The following is a 24,398-nucleotide window of genomic DNA, read 5'->3' on the forward strand; positions in this document are numbered from 1 at the left end:
ATCAAAATCTGTCCATAACTTTTTGAGTTATGTTGCACACTAACGGACAGACAGACAGACAGACAGACAAACAAACAAACCCTGGCAAAAACATAACCTCCTTGGCGTGGGGGGGGGCCCACAGGGGGGGCCACTGATCAGCCTTGGCGGAGGTCTGCGCTCTCCGAGTGCTTCTAGTTTTCCTTTGCATCCTACTTAAAGGGCAGGGATTATTTTGTGTCAATAGGTAACTTTAACCCATAAAGACCCAAACAGCCACTACTGACCAAAGTCATCTACCGATCTAAACTGTTCAATTCCTGTTAATCCACTAATCCTATTGATACATGTAAATAATTGTTGTAAAATGCAGTTTGTCATCTTTTCATGGCCATCAGATATGACCCATTTGGACGTTCAGAGGCTCCGTAGTGAACGTGGAAACACTGTCATCTTCTACAGCATTGATTCACCAGCACAGCCCATGAAGTTTGATAAATGACAGTGGATGGACACACTTGTTTTTATGTTCAGTTATTGATAACTTTGCTGAAAAAGTCATTTTTTCTTCAGTTTTCTTAGTTTCTGATATAATAACCCTTACCTTTAATCTGATCTTTTATGAACATCCACATGATGAGCAAATTAAATATAGGAAAACACATTATTTACACTGAAATAACACAAAATAAGGAAGATAATATCACAATCAATGGTGATAAATCACTTAAGAAAGGTTTAATATAGAGATACATTAATTTGGGAGCTGCCACAAAAGTAGCACTGGGTCTTTATGGGTTAAATCTGAGCAGACCAAAATTACATGTGGAGTCCCCCAAGGCTCCATCCTGGGGCCCCTTCTGTTCAACATCTACATGCTTCCACTTGCTCAGATCATAGAAAAAACCCCAAAATCGATTACCATAACTATGCAGATGACACACAGCTCTACATTTCAATGTCCCCAGTTGACCATAGCCCCCATACAAGCACTGAGTAAATGCATGGAGCAAATATCTGAATGGAGGGGCCATAATTTTCTTCAGTTAACCTGTTAAACCCTGACCATATTTTCAGGGGAAAAACGCCTAAAAAGACATACCCAAAGTAAATGAAGAATTACTTCACAATAATAAGGTTCATATGGATGTTCTTGGTGTCTATGGACATTTAGAGACCTCACAGAATCTATTCCCATTGTCTAAAATATTGTATCTATTACTATGTCTGAGTAAACTGTAACAAACTAAAAGAAAAATTGGAATTTTTTATCCTCGCCTGTTTGTTTTTTTTTCAGCTGGATTGACGATGATATGCATAAATTAATTGTTTGTGTCGGAGATTTTAAATAGCGTATATTTCACCCCACAAAGATTAAAAATCATGTTTGAACAATAAAGTTTGCACTAAAATACACTTTTGATGTACTTTTATGAACATTAGGGTCTAAACTTTGAGCAAAAGTTGAAAAAAACATTCATTGTCCTCATTTATTATATTTTCATAGTAGATGAATATTAATATAATTTTTTCAGTCCGCGGGTGGGCTGATAGGGCTAAAGGGGTTTTTAAACAGAGAAAAAACTGAGGTAGTCGTTTTTGGACCCAAGGAGGAGCGTCTTAAAATCAGCATGCAGCTCCAGTCACTTCAGTTAAAAACCTCAGACCAGGCCAGGAATTTGGGTGTTGTCATGGATTCAGACCTGAATTTTAAAAACCACATACAAACAATTACAAAGTCAGCTTACTATCACCTCAAGAACATTTCTAGGATTAAAGGATTTATGTCGCAGCAGGACCTTGAAAAACTTGTCCATGCATTTACCTTTAGTCGAGTTGACTACTGTAACAGTATCTTCTCTGGTCTGCCTAAAAAGTCTGTCCGACGACTACAGCTGATCCAGAATGCTGCTGCTCCAGTCCTCACTAAGACCAAGAGAGTGGACCACATCAGTCCAGTTCTGAGGTCTCTACACTGGCTCCCTGTCTCTCAGAGAATAGACTTTAAAATTCTCTTGCTAGCATATAAAGCACTGAATGGTTTAGGCCCAAAATACATCAGAGACCTTCTAGTCCAGTATGAACCATCCAGACCACTCAGGTCATCTGGTGCAGGTCTGCTCTGTGTTCCCAAAGTCAGAACTAAACATAGAGGATCAGCGTTCAGTTTCTATGCTACGTATATCTGGAACAAACTACCAGAAAATATCAGGTCTGCTGAGAGTCTGAGTTCTTTTAAGTCAAGGTTAAAGACTCACCTGTTCACTGCTGCCTCTGAATAAAAGGCTTTTGACTTTTTAAATTTTACATTCTCTTTTGAAACTCTGCACTGCAACTCTTACTTTAATGTGTTTTTTTTTTTTTTTTTGATTTTATGTGTTTTCTTACTTGCTGTTTTTATTCACCTTTTACATGTTTCTTTTATGTTTTAAATGTGTTTCTTTTTCCCTGTCGTATTTCAATGTCCTGTGTGAAGCACCTTGAATTGCCTTGTTGCTGAAATGTGCTATACAAATAAACTTGCCTTGCCTTACAGCAGGGGTGTCAAACTTATTTCAGTTCAGGGGCCAAATACAGCCCAGAATGATCTGAAACGGGTTAGAACAGCAAAATAAATATAATAAGAAAAAAAAGTAAAATTAGATTATGAAAATGCAGAACAGCAAAATAAATATAATAAGAAAAAAAAAGTAAAATTAGATTATGAAAATGCAGAACAGCAAAATAAATATAATAAGAAAAAAAAGTAAAATTAGATTATGAAAATGTTTCAATCTGCAAACTATCCTTTAAAAAATTTGAATAACATGAACAACCACAACCAGAAATTCCGTTAGAAAAAGAAGTGGAATTTTAACACTACGTCTGGAATGGATATTCTTGAGGCAATAAAGGTAACAATTATAAGATAAACTTGTCTGAATTGTGAAATGGGTTTGGCTAAAAGAAAATTTTGGTTTTGTATACTGTATACTACTGTAAGGCTCAGAAGTAAAATTATGTTAAAGGAATTTAAAGTTTAACAATGGAATAATTTACAGGGAATAAGTTAATTCAGGTATTTGTTAAAAATATATTGACAGTGTTTACTCAAATAACTATGTACATTTATGTTTGCAGAATTATTATTTACACATATACACATTTAATTATTTTCATTTGTTGTCTATAAGCAGCTAAAATAACTTGTTGAATGTGCCTTTTCTAAATCGCTTACATTTACCGATCTAGGTACTGTAGTTCCTGATTGGCTGGTTCGGTCATTTGAGATGATGTTTTCAGGAAGTGTTGTGGTAGCTATTACGGCACATGAAAAGTAAAGCACTGCTGTATGAAGAAATCTGCCTCCATCCTGCAGTCTCATTTTATAAAGAATGAACTATTAACCACCAACGAACCCTAACATTACACTACTAAGTACTTATACTATACTGACTTGGTTTAATAGAATTGCATCACTAAAATCAGACAAAGATACAATTTTCATTGAATAAAACTAGACTAAAATGTCATCAGTTTTTATTGACTAAAACTAGACTAAAATATTCATGGATAAGTCTGACTAAAACTAAACTAAAATGCTCAGACTTTTAGTCGACTAAAACTTGACCAGACTAAAAGGAGTATGCATGTGACTAAAACTAATAAAAACTAAAATGACAGCTTCACATAAAGACTAAACTAAAACTGAAATTAAAATAGGCCGCCAAAAACAACATTAATCCTACCTCATTTTTTTTTTTACAGCATTCATGACCTTTTTCACACATAATATTTTCTGTAGTGTATAAATTGGAACTCATTCCATTAGTGACGTTAGCATATTTTCCAGTACTGCTTAAAAAAAAAAAGTATATAATGCATGTATTATGCAAACGGAAGTAGAAAATATAATACTTCTACTACATCTTTTTAAAAATTAAACAATAATGACATTATTTTATCTCAAACAGTTTTTATTTCTCTGAGGCTCACCTCAAATTCAGATTTCAGACTAATGAGAATCACATTCTTCATTTTCACAAAAAATGTTTCATAAGATTCATAGATCCAACTGATAAACCCTTTTTTTTTTTTTAACAATAAAACATGAGTAAAACTTTTCCCTTTCATTTTAAATGAGCTCAATGGTTGTCGTTCATTTTAAATTATTTAATACATCATGATATATTTCCCACATAGAAATGTTATGTTAAAAATATACTGGACACAAATTCTGATTAATATCACCAGACGTGAAGCATCGTCTACAGACAGAAACATCTGCCCGTTAACTTTGGTTCCGCTACACATCTCGTGGGATTCTGGGGCGTCCGTCTGTGCATTCACACTCTTCTTTATGCTGTGGAGCTGTGGGTGACCCCTCGCTGTGGGTCTTTCCTTTGGTTTGACAGGTGGGGCAGCAGGCGGTGAGTCCGTTCTGTCGGCAGCTCAGACAAGACAGAACCAGCTGGCAGCAGAACTGAGTGGAACAGAGCTCATACTGGTCCCACGGAGAACTACAGTACCTGCAGTCTGAACACACACAGATGGGATTTAATTCAAGCTATTTTTAGCCTCGTGGTTATTCGTGTTTTCAGATGTCGTTTGGTGAAGGACTTTAAATTGTGATAGTGTGATATAACTGGTTTCCTATGTGATCTCAGGCTCTTAGAGTTGATACCAAAATACTGTCACTTACAGAGGCTGATGGAGTAAACCATTTAAAGTGGTATCATAAAATGTATTGAATCTTGTCTTTTAAATGCACTTTTTTTCTTTTAATGTCTTGCTTTACTCTATTTTAATTTTAATGTTAATTTTAATGTATGATTTTAAAATAATCAAGGTCTTTCTTTTATTCTGTGAATGCATTTTAAAATCACATTTTATCTCTGATGATTTTAAATGTCTTCTTTTCCCTTTTTTTTTTTGATTTTAATGTAATTTCAATGTCTTGCTTTTGTTTTTTGTTGTGATTTTTTTTTATGCCTTTGTAAAGCACTTTGAGCTACCCTGTGTATGAATTGTACTATACAAATAACCTTGGCTTGCCTTGAAAGATTGGAAACAAAACGGCTATTTCTTCTCACAGGATTTAAAATATTGAACTGAATTGAGGTAAAATGGTACCAGGACACAGATCTCACTCCAAGCTCAATTCAGCTTAAACCTCACAACCAGGACCCTTATATAACCACTTATTTATTTATCTTATTACTTACTTCATAACCATATTTATTAATTCAACCTGTATTATTTATATGAAGTAGAATAAAACAATATTTTCTAGTTTTAAGAATTCAGGGAACTCTTGTTTCAATATCAACAAGGAAAGTTAAAGCTTAGATGCATTTATAGAGTTAGAATGTGCGCTTAATTATAACCTGTGTCAAGTCAAAAACTGTCATCCACTTTAGAGATTGCTATTAAACAAGTAAAAATGTCTGATATTTTCTTAGTTCGACAGCTAAACTAGAGTCATGAACATAATTGGAAAAGGGGGGATTTCTTAGATAACCCCTCTTTAAATGTTTATTACAGTCCACTTCCCAAAGAAACAAGAATATCTGACTTACAACAAACAAATAAACATTGGGAATAATACTATACTATACTGACCCTCGTTATATAAATGTCACGCCTAAATAACCTTTAAACTGAACACAACTGGTCACATTTGTGATTATTTATTTACATGAATCATATCATTTCTATCACCATGGACAAGTTCCTGTTCTCTCCAGATTTTAAAATTTTCATCAACCATTGTGACATTAATGGTCTCAGCCCCATTTATGCATCTGATCTGCTTTTAACACATGAGCCCTCTCAGACCCTCATGTAGTAATCTTTAAATTGTTCCTAGAGTCCACAAAAAAACACATGGTGAGGCCTCATTCAGCTTTTATGACCCCAAACTCTGGAACAGTCTACCCGAGGACCTGAGATCTGCTGTGAATGTTCATATTTTTAACTTAAAACCTATCTTCTTAGTTTAGCTTTTAATTAAACTCTTACTTTTTAACATTGCTTTACTCTGTTGCTTTTATTTTTATCTCTATTTGCAACTGCGGGACAGTGGAGGGTTTGGTGTAAAGCACTTTGTGCTATATGTAACATGTATGAAAAGTCCTATACAAATGAAGTTTGACTGATTGACTAAAAACGTGTATAAGGATACGGTGATGGAAACATGGCTTATGACAGCACAAGTAGTTCCTCTCTGCTGGATATTAGTTATAGATTGTTCTAGTATCATAGACATTTTCTACTGTGTCTCCTGTTGATGATAGGACGTGCATTTACATATTCAGAAGGCAAGGGCAAGGCAGGGCAAATTTATTTGTATAACATGATTCATTCACAGTGCAATTCACAGTGCTTTACAAAAGTGGAAAAGAGACAAGGTAAAAACACACAATTACAATTAAAACATAATAAAACATAAATAATAATCAATTAAAATAAAGTACAAGAGAAGAGTGCAGATAGAACACTTTCAGGTGTTATATGCACAGCTGAACAGAGCCGTTCAGAACACTAACCTGAGATGATGTCATTGTTGGAGGAGATGGCGTAACGCTCATCGAACACGAAAAGTTTCCCTCGATAGAAACCTTCTGGGAAACGCTCCAGATATTTGTGAATTCCACCTTTCAGCTGGTAAACCTCTTTACAAACATCCTGCAAGTAAATGTAAGGTCTAAGTTAACATTATCTTTCGAGCAAAAATATTTAATTAGATATTTAAATGAGATCTCCAATCACAGTTTATTTAAGACTAAACAGCTCCCCCTTGTGGACACTCTGTCACATGAAAATGTGACTGAAAAATGCCTTTACAGGTGCAAAAAAATCCAAAACAAAAACCTAGCAAATTTCCTGAAAATTTTGTGATAAATGTGCTCACTTTTGATCGAAGATATGCAGAACCACGTTCACAGCGAATCCCCCCCGTGCAGTACATGAGGACCTTCTTGTCTCTGAAGAGTTCGATATTTTGGTCAACGTAGTCTGGAAAGTAGCTGAATTTACGGATATTTGGAGCCAGACATTGAGTAAACTGCCCCTGGGAAAAAAAAAAAAAAAAAATCTGCATTAACAAGCAACAGCCACAGCCTGGATGGAACTGATATGTTGAGTAATCCTAAAATTACCCAGATTTACTATTTCTACATAGACATTAATGGTTGCAATCGCTAAAACATAAGATAAAAAACTCAAAGAAGTGTTTGTAGTACCATTCTAGTATAAATGATGACCTTCATTCAAATAAGATTTTGACTTCATAATAAATAATAATACTCTATCATAATTAAACAGTAAAACCTGTGAGCATTGATGGTTATTTAAAGAATTTTAAGATAGAATACAGATGATCACTTACAATTTTACTTTCATAAAAGTTACGACAGTCAAGCAGGATGGTGTCGTCACATAAATTCCCTTTAGTCAAAAGAGCCTCCACTTCTTTATGAAACTCCTCAGGCTCCAGATGAGTTCCTTAGGTGGAATAAAATGAAAAAAGTGATATAAATATAGGCCCAAGACAATCTCAACAATTCAGTATCAACTGTAAAAAAAAAAACCCCACAAAAACATATAAACATCTGTACCTGCCAGTTGGTACGAGATCAGGCCAGGATCCACTCCCATGGGGACGATTTCCTTATAAACTCCAACCCGCAGGTCAGAAAAACACTCTGCTCCTCCATCACTCGTCTTTACAAAAAATACACATAAACAAATATTCAAATTTGGAAGCAGTTCAGTAATCATAATATTTAAACGTCTGATTTCAGACAAATGGGTCATAACACACCAACTCACAAAAGACCTCCTGTTCATTATGTCACCTTGCAAAATCATAAATTAATTTTGGACTTCCTGAATTGTTGAAATTGTTAAATTATCTTTGTCCCTAGGGCTAATCAAGCATCAATCATTCCTATTTTGCTCAGACACAGAATAAGATAGCATCATGTAGAAACAAACCAACCTGTCAGACATTGTCTCAACCAGAGATGGAAAACCTTGGGGTCAACACAGTACAAATACTAGTGAAATAAAACCACTGGGTGTAAGATTCCAGTAAAAGAAAAGTACAAAAAAACTACGATGAATATTAATATCTTCCCAAAAAAAAAGTTTGAGGAAAATTTAAATAAACCCATTGGAGAAAATGTGCCGTGAAATGTAGGTTTTTTGACTTCAACACTATATTGTATGTCATACAAAACAAATTGTAGATATGATAATATATTAATAATAAACAAAATCTACATTTTGAAGGAGTTACACAAAGGAGAGCCACTGTGAGTCTTGACCAGTTATGACCTTAAAGTCTTCTTTATCCATCTTGAAGAGAGGATGTGAACACATTGCTTCAATGTAGAGCTCAGTGGCCACGTTCGTTCCGCCGACTGTTCCATTAATGCCTTCAGCAGCCACCCTCACCTAAAGAACACAGATCATGACATCACATTAAAATACATCGCACTTTAGTAAAAACATATATCAGAGTCTGCATCTCTTAATCATGGAGCTGGGATTAAAGAGTACATTCACCTTGCCAGTGAGGTGGAGCTTCTCACACAGTGTTTTCTGCCATGTACAGATGGTGTGAGGATCTTGTACTTGACAGTAGCAGTAATAAAGGAGAACCTTACCAGGACCCCTGAAAGACAGAAGAAGGAAAAAGGAATTCATTTAGAAGTAATCTTATCAGGGTTTTAAAGATCACACGTTAACATATTTGACACTAAATTTCCAACTTATGAAGGATTTAAAATTGTCTTAGCTCAAAGATCAAAATAATATAACACTGAGTTGTACTTTTAAGTTGCTCCTCAGAAATGTGACTTGTGTTGGGAATCCACGAAGAAATATCCACTGGATCAGGCTCTTTTTCATTCAGCTGTTGTGTTTCAGCTTCTTCTTCAAGTTGGTTTAATAAACTCTCATAGTCAGACTGTGTGAGCTGCTGTATTTCAGTATCATGAGTCCTTGCCACATGTTTGTGAATAGCAGAATGTTCACTGAAGTTCTGGCCACAACAGCACCAAGATGCAAGTCCTTCCTTCTGACTGTCTTTCCTCTTGGAGGCCACAAAAGCAGCAAAAGTCTGCGGAAAACAAAATCAGCAAATGGGCAAACAAACATTTTCATCAGTCACATTTCAAATGTATGTATACAAATACTGTTTCATAGTGTTTCACATACTGGACTCATGTTTGCTACAAATATCACATAAAGGAAATAATACGAAGGAAAACAAATATGTACGTGTAGGGATTGATCATTTACTAAAAATATAAACAATGAATTGTTGACTTGTAATAATAATAATAATAATAATAATGAGAATGTTATACATTTAACATTTGTTTTCCCAATCACAAACCCAATTGTTCCAGTTTATGATTAACAAACACTGTGGTGTTTTCCAATTTGTCCAAATGCATTATAAAGACCAACCATGGATTTAAAGCTGTGCTCTGCTGTGGCCCTTAATCTCCTGTTGAGTTTTTTTTTTCCCTACCCACCAGCAGCATACTAATCTCTCTCCAAACCATTTTGAGGTATTTTACATATAGTTACTGTCAATGTTTTTTCTTTTAATTTTAAAAGCTCTTGTTTCGTGGTGTGTTTCCCTTAATAACAGTTTTGGATTATGGGCAATTTCAGATCTGTTTCAATCCGTTGGCCTTCTGGTTTCTAAAGTTTCTCCAGCAAAGAGGAGCTCATGATAATACTGAAAATTCTTGAAGTGTGTTAAGAAACATATTTTCTCCTATTAAATCCCTCCACCTCTCTTACCTGATGCATTTCCACTGATACCTCCATATTGCTGTCAATTTAGTCATCCTGAACTCCTTCTCCATTTTTGTTTCCAAATAAGAGGTTGCTATAATATGTGTTTTAAGATTTGACTTTTATACATGCTTAAAATGCTTTTTTTCTATACGTGTTTGAGTAATGGTGTTTCTTGATAGTTCTATCAGACGATGTCCAAGGACCTTTAACAATTTAATATTAACATACTCCACTGTGTTTTCAACTCATCTGGTAAAAAGGCTAAAACAGATACAAAGTCAGTTATATACTAATGCTTAATTACAATTAACATACTCCACTGTGTTTTCAACTCATCGGTAAAAGGGCTAAAATCAGTTATATACTAATTCTTAATCAGTATTAAGCCTAATGCTTAGTCTTAGATGTTACAGTTTTTTGTTTTTTTTGTGACTCACCTTCCTCCTGCAGAAGCTGTAGTATTTTCTGAGGGTGACAGAAAGTTGGCTCTCCAGTTTTAATCGTGTAGACGTGGAAGTATCAAGTTCCAAATCCATGAACTCTGTGCAAGGCGCCCCATCTGATGCCATAGTGTTTACAAGTTTTAAATACTATCAATGTAGCAAGTAAATGGTGTTTGTTTTAGCTAAGTTACAGGAATAAGTTAAAAAGGAGCTATGCTATAAGGTCAATATTTATTAGAGTAGTGCCTACGCATAGTCCTGGTAGAATAACTAACTACTTGAGTAGTTTAGTTAAGTATTAATCCCTGATATAAGTTAAAAATACGTAATACATCTCCAGATAAGAGGAAACGTGCAGCTAGGGAAGCAAGGAAAGTCGGACGAAATAAAACGGTGCACCTTCCGGCTGACCCCCACTGCTCCGGAAGTACATCGCTTGAATCAGACCGCTATTATTTTTCTGCATTAGTAGCGCGTAGCGGCCACTCTGAATGATCTAGAAACGCATTTAGCTGACTTAGTATTTTGTTATATACTTCTTTTATTTCAAGCCCCGTTATTTCTACAGTAAAGCGGGATTAATCATGTCCAGGAGGCGACACAGTGATGATGGGGACGGTGAGTCGAGGTTACATGTGTAAACGCCGATGCTAGGCTAACGAACGGCAGCTAGCTAGCGTGTTTATGGTAACGTTAATCTTTGCCGTGATGCATGTTAATGTATGGGATGATAAATAAATTCACCGAGTAGTTTGATCTGTCCTATGTGTTTCATCAAAATATGCACATAGTACCGTTTAAAGTTTCCCATAAGTGGTTTGAGATGACTGTGTAAAACTGACTGTAGTTAAATGGTGTGTTAACGGAATCCCAGTTAGCAGCTATTAGGTATGTGTATGTGGTAAGGTAGTTAACATGGGGGCGGTAACCAAAGAGTGTGGACGGTGCAAAGCGCTCAGTAACATTAGTTTTCATGGTCATTTTTTGCATAATAATCATTTGATCAATCTATAGAGCCATGTAACTTAATAAGTCAGTTGTTAAAGAGGAAGTTCATTAAAAATCCAGACATCAGTAGGGACATGATGCTTGTTAACAGATGGACAGAGGATTCAATACAGCTTATACAAAAGAAGTATTGTATATTTATATAAACCATCTACACTACCAATTCACTGTGTTACAATACGAAAGACCACCGTAACCTGAACTACCGGGTCCTGTGCAAATAGAAATTGTGGTATATAAGTAATTCCACTGTGCAAAAAGACTGCCTCTGTGGCAGTTGTTAAGGAAGCATAAAGTACTTAGCATAGAGCAGAATGTCATTAAGAACAACTGATGACCTTACAGACTGTGGAGACACAAAACTAATCTAACATGTCAGCAAAGCCTTGTAGGGCTGGACAAAAAGGGAATGATGATAACAATAATTTTGATACAAGTTTCTGTTATGTTTGCAATGTCATTTTTATACTATTATATAGTTTCCTTGGAGATCAATGATTATGATGATTGCAGTTTTTTTTAGGGTTTTTCATTGTCTTTATTGTGAAAACTCAAAATGTTTCAATATTCTTAAGTTTTACTTGACCATAAAATGAAAACTGAAACCACAAATAATTATCTGGTTTCACTTTCACTTATCTGATAATAACACATATCTGATATCTAAATTTTATAAAGATTGTCATATATATTTTTTAGACTTACTTGGTAACATGCTTTTCCACACATTACAACCAATGTATATTTTACTTAGGTAATTACTTAATTAATTACTTTTTATTTCATTGATATTTCAGATGAATGTTCATCAGTGTAAATGTGCCTGAATAAGCCAAGTGACTGATATTCAACTGGTGTCCTTTTGCCATCAAACCATCTATCATACAGACCATTGTTTTATTGCATGTTTCTCTTTCCACTCACTTGGTGACCATTGTTTCTATTGTAGGAGGTCAAGCCCATAAAAGGAGGAGAACATCAGAACCTATTGAGATTGAAGACCGACTGGAGTCACTGATATGTCGTGTTGGGGAGAAGGTAAAGAGCTCAAGAAAGTAAACGCTTAAGAAAAATCATTCCTGGTGGGTCTATATATTGACTTGGAGAAGTTTATTTATGTTGGAACTTAAGAAATTGATCTGAAATTGATCATAAGAGAAGTCTGCTTTGCAAACATTGTTCTGTTATGTGATATCATTTTAAGGGAATGTTCTCACAAACTGTAGAATGAACACACATCTTGATAGTTATTTATTAGTTATGTGTTTAACTTGAATGATAACTGACATACGTTCTGCTGGTTCTTGTCAACTGGAGTTCACTCTTGCATTTTCAACTGTATGTTGCCTCCTTTATTTCCCCACAGAGTACATCATCCCTTGAGAGCAACTTGGAGGGTCTTGCAGGAGTCTTAGAGGCAGACCTCCCGAACTACAAAAATAAAATCTTGCGCATTTTGTGTGCTGTGTAAGTGAATACCAAGCTTTTACTGTTGAACTCCTCCGTGCTTTTTAAAGTTTTTCTCACCAAGTTGTTTTTCTTCCTAGTGCCCGCCTCCTACCTGAGAAGCTAACTGTGTATACAACTTTAGTCGGCCTCCTCAATGCCAGGAACTACAACTTTGGGGGCGAGTTTGTGGAGGCCATGATCAGACAACTCAAGGAGACGCTGAAAAACAACTTGTACAATGAAGCTGTTTATTTGGTATGATAACCCTATAAACACCTGTGATTCAGCTTCACTGCACTGTTGTATTCTTTCACTCTTGTTTGAATAATGGCTTGTTTGTTCTCAGGTGCGTTTCCTGTCTGACTTGGTCAACTGTCATGTGATCGCTGCTCCCTCAATGGTGGCAATGTTTGAAAACTTTGTCAGTGTAACTCAAGAGGAAGATGTACCACAGGTAGGACCATCATGGAATTTAGATTTAGGGATAAAATGCATATATTAGAATAAAAAGAGCAATTTATTACGATAAAGCTTTGAAAACAAAAATTGCACAGAGGATTGAACACAAATTCTAACTCAAATGTACATGTCACTGTGCTGACAAACACAGATCTCTAGAATCAAAGTAAACTATGCATTATGGACAAAACAGCTGTACAAGCCATATTTTTTGTCAACACCAAACGTCACAAGTTTTCAGTAGAAGAAGAAAAATTATGTTCATGTCAATAAGTGGTCACTGAAATGCAGTTGGAATATTAGGAGACAAGCAATTTGAGATAAATATTGCTGATGTTAACTCAACACTCAGGTGCAATTAAATTGTGGTGGAAGAAAGAAAAATATTAAACAGAGTTAAACAGTGTAGGGAACATGACAAATCTTTTAGGTTTAATAACTGTTTCTTATATAAATGAATGGAAACCTTCGATTTCTATTGCTTACAGCTACAGGATTTAATTTTCAAAATGTCTCCTCTGTATTCATAGTGTTGTTGTTTTCATGTTAAGGTTCGGTCAGATTGGTTTGTGTACGTGGTCCTGTCCTGTCTGCCCTGGGTCGGAAAGGAGCTTTATGAGAAGAAGGATGTGGAGATGGACCGGCTTCTCAGCCAGATCGAAGGTTATCTCAAGTACGTGTCTTCTGTTTTATTTATTAGTTCTTTTAAATTTCCTGTTTACATCTTTTTGAATCAGCTCTCCAATCACTTCATCATCTGAATCCTACCAAGTCTCATTCTCCATTACTGTATTTTCATGCTTATTTTAAAATGTACTTTGTAGGAGGCGAGTAAAGACACATGTCCCCATGCTCCAGGTCTGGACGGCTGAGAAGCCTCACCCACAGGAAGAGGTGAGACACACCATTATTTTATTTCCCTTTTGTTAAGGGTCAAAACACAGTATTCGAAATCTCTCTGACAGGACATTTTAGAGACAATTTGACAGATTAGTGTTCCTAAATGTCCCACATTTTTACTTTTAAATTCATTTTTGCTTAAGTTGGACCATAAGGGATTATACAAAACAAGGAGCTGCTTTATATTAGATTGAAGTAAATGCTGGATTAGCAATCAATTAACGTTCGCTCTCTGACGGGACATTACTGTGTTTTGATCCTTAAAAAAAAACAAAAACATTTTGGGGGATTCTTCCAATTACCACTAGAGGGAGCACTATAATCTGAAAACCCTGACCCTACTATATGTGTCATCTTTAGTGTTGATAAAGTATGACACTGATAAAAACTGTTTCCCTTTCCTCGACCCAGTACCTGGACTGCCTCTGGGCCCAGATTCAGAAGCTAAAAAAAGACCGCTGGCAGGAGCGTCACATCCTTCGTCCATACATCGCCTTTGACAGTGTTCTGTGTGAGGCCCTGCAACACAACCTACCCCCCTTCACCCCGCCGGGCCACATGCCCGATGCCCAATACCCCATGCCCCAGGTCGTCTTCCGCATGTTTGACTACACCGACGCGCCAGAGGTATGTCATCTGGATGAACGTCAGTAACACAAGTCAGATTTGGTTGGCTCAAAGCAACTATGGCTTTTTATAGCATGTGGTCCTATCGAATCAAAGCCAGAATTACAGCAGAATCAGTGAGATCCCACATTGTATAGAAATAGAAACAGAAACATGAGGCATTACTTATTTGTAGTATTTCTGTTGCTCAAATATTCTTCTTTACATCCAGGGCCCCGTTATGCCTGGCAGTCATTCTGTGGAGAGGTTTGTCATAGAAGAAAATCTGCACTGTATCATTAAGACTCACTGGAGAGAAAGAAAAACATGGTAGGTTCTCTGGATGTTTGCTTCGGTTGCTCTGCGTGTGAATATAAACTCTTACGTACATGCTTAAATAATCACATTCACTGTTTCTTTTGTACTTTTCAGTGCTGCCCAATTACTCAGTTATCCAGGAAAAAATAAGATCCCTCTCAATTATCACATTGTGGAGGTATGTAGTGTGTTTCTACGCAGACATACAAGAAGAAAGTTAAAATCCCTTTGACAACATGGATCTTTTTTTTTCTTTTCTTTTAGGTGATCTTTGGGGAACTTTTCCAGCTGCCATCACCACCTCACATTGACGTCATGTATACCACACTGCTTATTGAACTGTGCAAACTGCAACCTGGATCGCTGCCTCAAGTCGTATCCTTGGTCAAAAATGAACCTTTTATTTGTCGTCAAAGTCTTATTACTGTTACTTATTCTAATTTAAAGTCTATTACTATTACTTATTACTATTACTACTTATTACTATGTTCACAGATACATTGTATGCATCTTTATATATTATTGTAATATACATACATAAACTATGTAGATAAAAATAGAAATATTATATAAAATATAGATTTTTTTTTTTTTATTTAGAGGTAGAACATTTAAAATCATAGTCAAGGCGGATAAAAAAAACAATCAATGTTGAGAGAAATTAAGTAAAAAACATCTTTGAGGCATGTTGGAAGCAAAGATAATTTAAAACAGATGATATTTTTCACAATATAAAACTATATTATGACATTTAGTTTATTTTGTCGCCCAAACACCTGAATTCAATGTGTCCCAATACTTTTGTCCATGTAGTGTACGTAACTGAAATATCTCAAGGAAGGAAAAGATAAGAATATACAGCATTTCTTATAGACTTTATACTTATCAGTAGGGATGGGAATCATTAACTGTTCCAGATAGTCCAGTCCTTGACGTTAGTACACGTCAGAGTTTTTTCTTTTAATCAGTAAAGCTTGTTTTTCTGACAGTTGCAATGATGTCAAACAACGGTGTCAAACTCCTGCGTCTTCCCTGCTGGAAACTGTCAACAAGAGGGAGAAACAATCCAAAGCACGGCTGCCTTTCACAGACATATGACTGCAGAGATACTTGTCATGTCTCTGTTATGATCATTCCAAAAGAGGCTATAAACACCAGCAATATTTTTATATATCCTACTCAATATACATTTAAATAAACTGTATTCAGTATTTCTGCTCTAAAACATTTGACTTTAATATAATCAGTATGTTTTGAAAGCTTCAAATCCGTGGTCAGTTTCTCAAGAGACAGCCTACTTGAAAGTTTGCTGTGATGTTTTCGAAGATTTCCAGCTAATTAGGTGTTTGTGTCCCACACTGCACAACATTACAACAAACACAGGTACTGATGCAGCCACTGTTCTGACTTGACCAATCGGGATCTGCATGATTTTTTTCAGGTTTAGTTCCTTATTATTATATATTACCCCTCTATCCCCTACTAAATTAAAAAATTATTCAGTTTCCTGGTGTGTCCACACATACCGAGCCATGTGTCTTTTAAAACTCTTCTTCTTCGCTTGTTGTAATGTCCGTCAACATCTTTTTTTTTTTTTTTTTAATTCATGGACTGTAGCTGTGGAAAAAGGTCTTTCCTTTGCAGTTTTGTGTGATATGCCAATTGCACTATGCCCAAAAACCCACCTCTTGCCAGCGTAAAAACTTTTAATCGAAAAACAAGAGATTTGGCAAAATTGTCGTTCTTCCGTTTGGTAAATTTTTAATGCACACGTTATATTCACGCAATTTGAGGGTCAATGTAAAAGTGATTACTCTCACCCAGTTATAAAACGGTTTCATCATTTCCCACCCCTACTCATTTTACTGTGCTTTTGATAAAACACCAAGAACAGCAAACGTTCTGCTTTTAGACACTTTGCCTTAACTCCTGCCTGTTAGTTGGCCCAAGCCACTGAGATGATGTACATGAGACTGGACACTATGAACACCACCTGCATAGACAGGTAACTGTACTGTACATTTAAAAAAAAAATTCTCTGATGCATTTTCTTTGGTGTAACATTGTCTTCGGTCATTTTCAGACTTGTCAACTGGTTTTCTCATCATTTGAGCAACTTCCAGTTTCGATGGAGCTGGGACGACTGGTGAGCAGTTTCCTTCTGGACATAAAAAGCTTTTGTTTTGAAGTATTTCACTCAATAGAAAAAGAACAGTTGCTAATATGTGTGTTTTCTGTGAAGGGCTGACTGCTTGACAGTGGATCTTGAAAAGCCCAAACCCAAGTTTGTTAAAGAAGTTCTAGAGAAGTCCATGAGGTAATGCATTGTTTTTTCTGTCTGCATAAAAGAAATACATGTTTATTTTCAGTTTCCCAGTTCTATACTTTGAGGTTTAATGTAACAGGAACTGAACCAAGGAAAAACTGGAAACTCAGTCAAGCAGCTTCATGGCATATCGGATTGAATGAGCTCTTACCTAATCACCAAAAACAAAGAGGGGGGATTGTTTCTAATATCTTGGCAGTGTTTTTAGAAGTTTAACCGTCAAACCTCCACTTAAAGGCCTTTCTTTAAGAAAACCAAAGATAACTGCGTCAAAATCCTGATTGAGACCCCTTGAATAAGGTTTCAAAGACATCTTTTTTAATTAAGTTCACATTTTTCATACTTATCTTAAACTTAATGCTTCTAATATTTTCCCTCTTGATAACACTTTGCTCCTTTGAGACATTTACTTTCTCTGCTGTATTTAACTTGTCCATTTTCTCCTTTTCCTGCAGACTTTCGTACCATCAGCGGATAGTGGACATCGTCCCTCCCACCTTCTCAGCCCTCATCCCAGCCGAACCCGTCTTCATTTACAAATATTTAGATGAGAGCGCTTGTAAGTAAAACAGTAACTCTCACATTGTAAGTTTCCTTTTCAATACATTCACTTAGGACAACACACATATGTCCCACCCATGGTCTGACATCTCATCCAGTGGGTTGTACTGAGTAAATGAGCTGAAAGGGAACAGAAGTTTCATTTGCTGAAGACTAGCAAGTTATAAGTTTTATTTGGCAAATGACATCACATAGTCTTAGTGACACTATATGGACTAAGGTATTGGGTCTGGGCTACAAAACAGTAATAATGACAAATGTCATAATATAGTTTTATACTAACAATAGGAAATATTGTTTATAAACTACATGGACAAAAATATTGTAACCCATCATGGCTACAGCTCATAAGATGTTGTGCTCTAAGTTGAAATATAAACATCAATATTTCCTTAAAGTTTAATCTGAGATTTTTGAATGAAATGTGATGAAGTAGATGATCAGTTGTAGAAAATTATTATTTACAGTCAGAGCACCAAAAGTATTTTAGAAATTTTGAGGGAGAACACTTAAAATCATAGTCATTTAAAAAAACAAACAAAATCAATGTGGAGAGAAATTAAGTAAAAACCATCTCTGAGGCATTTTGGAAGTAAAGATTACAACTTAAACACAACTAACCAATGCAATGATATTTATCACAAGATAAAACTATATTATGACATTTGTCATAATTGTTTGTTGCCCAGACCCCTGTTAGAAAAGAAACACCTGAATTCAACGTGTCCCAATACTTTTGTCCATGTAGTGTATCACCAGTTGACATATTTTACAACTGATCCTGGATCACATCATTTTTATCCACAAACTTCCATAAATATATTGGTGGTTACCAGGATTCCTATGCGTAAAGCTGTGAATGTCGTCCTCCTCAGCTTCATTACCAGGGTACCCAGTATCTGTCACAGTTGGAAATGCCATCAAGAATCGAGCATCGAATGAAGAGATCCTCACCATCCTTAAAGAAGTGCCCAACCCCAACCAGGAAGATGATGATGGTGAGAACTTCTTTTTCTTTTTCATTATGGCCTTTAAAAAGATCAACAAAACAAGACCTTTCAATTTTATATCACGTTTAAAATGTTTTGCATTACACTTTGTTAGCTAATGTTTTTCAGACAACTATTCAGTTGACACTTACCTGTTAGTTTGGTACATCCTTATATAAATCTTGCGTTGCTAGGTCTCCCTTACCTTTTTTCTTTTGTTTTTTTTCTTCCAGATGAGGGCGAGAGCTTCAACCCTCTGAAGATCGATGTGTTTTTGCAGACTCTGCTCCATCTTGCTGCTAAATCCTTCAGCCACTCTTTCAGCGCTCTTGGCAAGTAAGTGAAAGTCTCACAGTAAAAACCTCAAGGATCAGCATGTTTTTAACAATATCTCATCTTGTCGAATGTTTTAAAATTGCATAAATGAAGTAAACTCTGAAATACTCAGCCGCATTGATTTCCTCCAGGTTCCATGAAATCCTGAAGTCCCTGACAGACAGTGACGAGGGGAAACTACACATCCTAAAGGTGGTGTACGAAGTATGGAGGAACCATCCACAGGTACAACAACACATACACACATACAGCTGTTCTCAGGCTTTGTTATGGTTCTAAATATCAGTTTCCAGTGTGAATTAGCAATACACAGATGAATTATTCAGAAAAATCTGCACTTCTGTGACCTGTATGTGAATAATTTAGGCTCAGATTGGGAGCTTTGCTGAACTTGAACCGTCTCTTTGCCTCATTCTAGATGATTGCAGTGTTGGTTGATAAAATGATTCGGACACAGATTGTCGACTGTGCAGCTGTGGCCAACTGGCTCTTCTCTCAGGACATGGCTCATGAGTTCACCAGGTGAGACAACAGCATTTATTTATATATATATATATATATATATATATATATATATATATATATATATATATATATATATATATATATATATATATATATATATATATTACAATTACACTATATGGACAAAAGTATTGGGACACATTGAATTCAGGTGTTTGTTTTCTCACAGGGGTTTGGGCTACAAAACAATAATGATAAATGCCATAATATGGTTTTATGTCGTGTTAAAAATCATTGTAGTGTATAGTTTGGTTTAAATTGTTACCTTTGCTTCCAAAATGCCTCAGATGTTTTTTTACTTACAGGGTTCGTACAGGTGCTTGAAATGCTTGAGTTTCAGTGTTGTGTTTTCAAGGTCTGAAAAGTGCTTGAATTTTAGTTTAAGTGCTTGAAAGTGTTTGTAATTATAACTCTGTGATGTGATTTATTTATTTATTTTTAATATTAACTCAAGCCAAAGCTACTTACAGAGAGGTGACACATTTTGAAAAATAAAACTTTGTTACCAAAGAAAATTCCCAGGTGTTCTCAGGTCGACTCCAGGTACATTTTTATCTTAATCTTTGTCTTGGTGAGAGTGTGTCTGAAGAATGCCAAGTAGCTTCCCTTTTTTTGGGGGATAAAACTTTGTGTTCTTTATTTTCTAAAGTTTTTGCTATAATGAAAGATAATTTTATGTTTATGTCATAATGCAATGTACATCATTGTGATAAAAAGTGAAAAAATATGAAAAATGAGTATGTATTCCTGTAGATATGTATTTTACTTCAATGATAAGATAGTGCTTTGGGTCATGACCGAAAGGACAAGATCCCAGATACAAGCGGTCGAAATGAGTTTCCTCCGTAGAGTGGCTGGGCGCACCCTTAGGGATAGGCTGAGAAGCTCATTCACCAGGGAGGAGCTCAGAGTAGAGCCGCTGCTCCTCCACATGCAGAGGGGCCAGCTGAGGTGGCTCAGGCATCTGTTTCGGATGCCTCCTGGACGCCTCCCTGGGGAGGTGTTCTGGGGATGTCCCGCTGGGAGGAGACCTTGGGGAAGACCTAGGACACACCGGAGAGACTATGTCTCTGGGCTGGCCTGGGAACGCCTCGGGGTCCCCCCGGAAGAGCTGGAGGAGGTGTCTGGGGAGAGGGAAGTCTGGGCATCCCTGTTTAGACTGTTACCCCCACAACCCGGTCCCAGAGAAGTGGAAGATAATGGATGGATGGATGGATGGATAAGATACTGTGCAGGAAAAAAATTTAAATTACCCTTAAAAGTGCTTGAATTTGATGTTGAAAAATGTGTACGAACCCTGTACTTAATTTCCCTCAACACTGTTTTTTTTTAATTCAATGAGTAGGATTTTAAATGTTCTACCTCAAAATTTCTAAAATATTTTTCATGCTCTGTCAGCAAATAATAATTTTCTACCACACCTACTTTCTTCACATCTCATTTAGGAAGAAATATCTCTCCTTAAACTTTAAGGAAATATTGGTATTTGTATCTCCATTTTTCTTAAAGTTTAATTGGAGATTTTTCTTTGTAAGTGAGATGTGAAGAAAGTAGATGGTTAGTTGAGGTTAAAAAATAACTATTTATAGTAAGAGCATGAAAAATATTTTAGAAATTTAGAGGTTGAACATGTAAGATTATAGTCATGGATTAAAAAAAACAAAATCAATTTTGAGAGAAATTAAGTAAACACCACTGAGGCATTTTGGAAGCAAAGATAATTTAAACAAAAACTAACCAATGCAATGATATTTATTACAATATAAATCTGTATTATGACATTTGTCATTGTTTTGTATCCCAGACCCCTGTTAGAAAAGAAACTCGTGAATTCAGCATGTCCCAATACTCTTTGTCCACATACTGTAGATGAACTGTGTCTGTAAACTATAAAACACTATTAACATACTCAACCTCTTACAAACCTTTAACCTCACATAGACTTTTCATCTGGGAGATCCTGCACTCTACGATCCGAAAAATGAACAAACACGTCCAGAAGATCCAGAAGGAGCTGGAGGAGGCCAAGGACAAGCTGGAGAAACAGCAACACAAGAGGGTAACCGTTCTTTGTGGTTTATGGGATGTCTGACCTCCTGGGTTATGCGTCTGTAGTGTAGGATATTTCTTAAAAGCGCTTCATGTCGTGATAGATTCAATTGACATTAACTAAATTGTGTTTCTGTGCACCATCAGAGGGACAGCGGTGATGATGAAGACATGGACAAGAACAGCGAGGATGAGGAGGGTCAGCTGGAGGAGCAGATCGAGAGGCTACAGGAGAAAGTGGAGTCGGCTCAGAGCGAACAGAAGAACCTTTTCCTTGTCATTTTCCAGGTACTGAACCTTGTTTTGCCGGATGTTCACGATTCAAGGCTTCTTGGTTTTTAATCAAAGTTTCTCTGATGTCATGTCAGTGCCCTTGATGAAGATCTGAGTTGGTTCAGCGCTCCTTCAATGGCAGCTCAGTTTCTAATGTATGCTAATGCTAACTGCTAATGCCAGGTATTGTGTGTGTATTAGGATGGGTTAAAATACAGACTGAATTTCTCTATAGGATAGTAAACAGTTAACCTTTAAATCCTGCAGTGTGAAAGGAACAGCAATGGAATACTGAACAGAAACATGCAGTAGTTATCTAGAGCGAGCCGGTTATTAATATACATATTGTTCCCTTGTAGCGCGCGTCCACCTTATTTGCAATTTCTTCATCACAGTTTTTGTTGTAGTTTGTTTTATAGTGGAAAACTCACTGTGTTTACCTCCACTTTTGTTTTACCGTCTTAAACACCAAGTGTGTCAGACTTAGTCCACACTACATGGACATATTGTATATCATAAGAATATTAAAAATCAGACAACTGTTGTTAGAACTGCACTCCCGCATTTTTAAAATCTGATCAAATCCAAAAGTTTGCATCAGGAAAAGGATGCTCATTTACACGTTTTCAACATCTGCTTACAAAGCTTTATTTAGATTTCTATCAGTCTCAAAGTATTTTAAGTGTTAATTTTGGTGTAAAGCTTGTTTTTCCTCTTCCCGCAGCGTTTTATCATGTTGTTGACGGAACATCTGGTTCGTTGCGAGACCGGCAGTGTCGACATCAGCACGCCGTGGTATAAAAACTGTATCGAGCGGCTGCAGCAGATCTTCCTCATGGTAAAACTCCGATACAACACACATATTCTGCCGTTAACCCTTTTACACAGGGTTTCTACAAGTTAAATTTATGACTACTTAGAACAGAATTGAAAGCCCATTTCACAGCCTATTTCATAGAATTTAGGACAACGTATTTATTTACTCCAAGTCATTTCTCACCGGGGGCTGCAAAGTTAGCGATAATTGGTTCTTAATTTCAATATAAACTGTCGGGTTGGAACGGATGGAACTGAGTAGAATAACATTAGTTTCTTTGCAGCTTTCCCAGACACATTTAAACACAATACAGCAAACAAGTTTATGGCAACATACAGTCACGGGAAAAATTATTAGACTATCAAAAGTCATGAAAAACAATGGTTATGCAATCAAGTACTAACTCCTGTGTGTATCGTGACTAAAACAGACAGAAAAGAAAACATGGAATGCCTAAAAGCACTGTTTTTGTCAGTACAATGCCATAGATACTGATGTAAGAACTGAAGTGATTTTGGTTATTATCAAGAAAACATGGAAAATGGATAGATATCAGCTCTGAAATTAAACTACTATGAGCTATTTTTGTTGTTATCGTTATATTTGTCCAAACAAATGTACCTTTAGTTGTACCAGGCGTTAAAATGAACAAGAAATTGAAGAAAACAAGGGGTGGTCTAATAATTTTTTCCACGACTGTAACTTAAGACCTACCATATCAAATTTAATATCTTTTTAAGACTTTTTTGATATATTAAATGCACATTTGTAAATTCAAGACTTTTTAAGACCCCATAGGAACCCTGTTATATGCTCAGCCGTTAATGGCCATCTTTGTCTTTGTTCCCGCAGCATCATGTGACCATCCAGCAGTACATGGGAACTCTGGAGAACCTGCTGTTCACGGCTGAGCTCGACCACCACATCCTGGCGGTGTACCAGCAGTTCTGCGCCCTGCAGCTCTGAGACCTACTCACACATAACTACACGTGTGCTAAAACTAAATTTACACATTAGATCTTACCAGCTCTTGCATCAAGAATCTCCTCATCAAGTATTTTTTATTGACCTCTGTGTTGCGTTCGGTGCCATTCAACACATTCATTATGTGCAACAGAAACTGAAGACATCAGTCATAGTAGGAAATCAACCAATTCTTTATTAATTTGAGGTAGTATTTTTTTTTTTTTTCTTTTCATTTGTAGGCTTTGTTTAGTTTTGTTCCCCTTTGGTTTTTACTTCTGTTCAGTTTTACTTTTCGCTCGTATTCTTATGAATGGGTCTTTTTAGTCTGTATGGTCTGAGTCCAGGGCTGGAGTGATGATCATAGGAAATGAGTTTTCAGGTCGACTCTGTTTGGTTATGAATCGAGAGATCGCTCTACTTTTTTATATTTGTTTTATGTGGAATTGGGAAATAATTAAAACTCTCCAGAGTCTGTATTGCTCACTTGTTTTTTATTCGATCATTTTCTTGTCCTCAACCGCTTGAACTTGTACTGTTTTGTTTACGACACTGTCCCTGCGGAAATGAAATTGTATCAAAAGAACACGTTCCATTCT

General features: G+C 36.2%; 2 protein-coding genes across 3 annotated transcripts; one reads left to right on the forward strand and one right to left on the reverse strand.

The window, feature by feature from the left end:
• Window positions 1–3,916: 3,916 nt before the first annotated feature.
• tstd2 (thiosulfate sulfurtransferase like domain containing 2) lies at window positions 3,917–10,590 on the reverse strand. The gene is made up of 9 exons (XM_030144652.1): window positions 10,215–10,590; window positions 8,787–9,085; window positions 8,530–8,638; window positions 8,299–8,418; window positions 7,578–7,683; window positions 7,349–7,464; window positions 6,872–7,030; window positions 6,507–6,645; window positions 3,917–4,494 (listed from the first exon to the last, which is right to left on the reverse strand). Exons 1-9 carry the CDS (start codon window positions 10,344–10,346, stop codon window positions 4,265–4,267), a joined length of 1,410 nt encoding a protein of 469 aa, XP_030000512.1. The 5' UTR covers window positions 10,347–10,590; the 3' UTR covers window positions 3,917–4,264.
• A 54-nt stretch (window positions 10,591–10,644) lies between these two features.
• On the forward strand, window positions 10,645–24,275 carry ncbp1 (nuclear cap binding protein subunit 1). 2 transcript variants are annotated; one of them, XM_030145738.1, is made up of 23 exons: window positions 10,645–10,838; window positions 12,178–12,266; window positions 12,595–12,695; window positions 12,773–12,932; window positions 13,024–13,131; window positions 13,688–13,809; window positions 13,961–14,030; window positions 14,448–14,663; window positions 14,875–14,972; window positions 15,075–15,138; window positions 15,225–15,335; window positions 16,901–16,965; window positions 17,044–17,106; window positions 17,203–17,277; window positions 17,742–17,845; window positions 18,723–18,845; window positions 19,070–19,172; window positions 19,304–19,397; window positions 19,591–19,694; window positions 21,639–21,756; window positions 21,894–22,034; window positions 22,744–22,857; window positions 23,689–24,275. In XM_030145738.1, the coding sequence occupies exons 1-23, from the start codon at window positions 10,805–10,807 to the stop codon at window positions 23,800–23,802; spliced, it is 2,391 nt and encodes a 796-aa protein (XP_030001598.1). In that variant the 5' UTR covers window positions 10,645–10,804; the 3' UTR covers window positions 23,803–24,275. The 2 variants fall into 2 exon arrangements, with proteins under 2 accessions (XP_030001598.1, XP_030001599.1); XM_030145739.1 differs by having other exon boundaries at window positions 12,776–12,932.
• The last annotated feature ends 123 nt before the right edge of the window (window positions 24,276–24,398 follow it).

The sequence above is a fragment of the Sphaeramia orbicularis genome, chromosome 10 (assembly GCF_902148855.1).
Source record: "Sphaeramia orbicularis chromosome 10, fSphaOr1.1, whole genome shotgun sequence".
NCBI lineage: Eukaryota > Metazoa > Chordata > Actinopteri > Kurtiformes > Apogonidae > Sphaeramia > Sphaeramia orbicularis.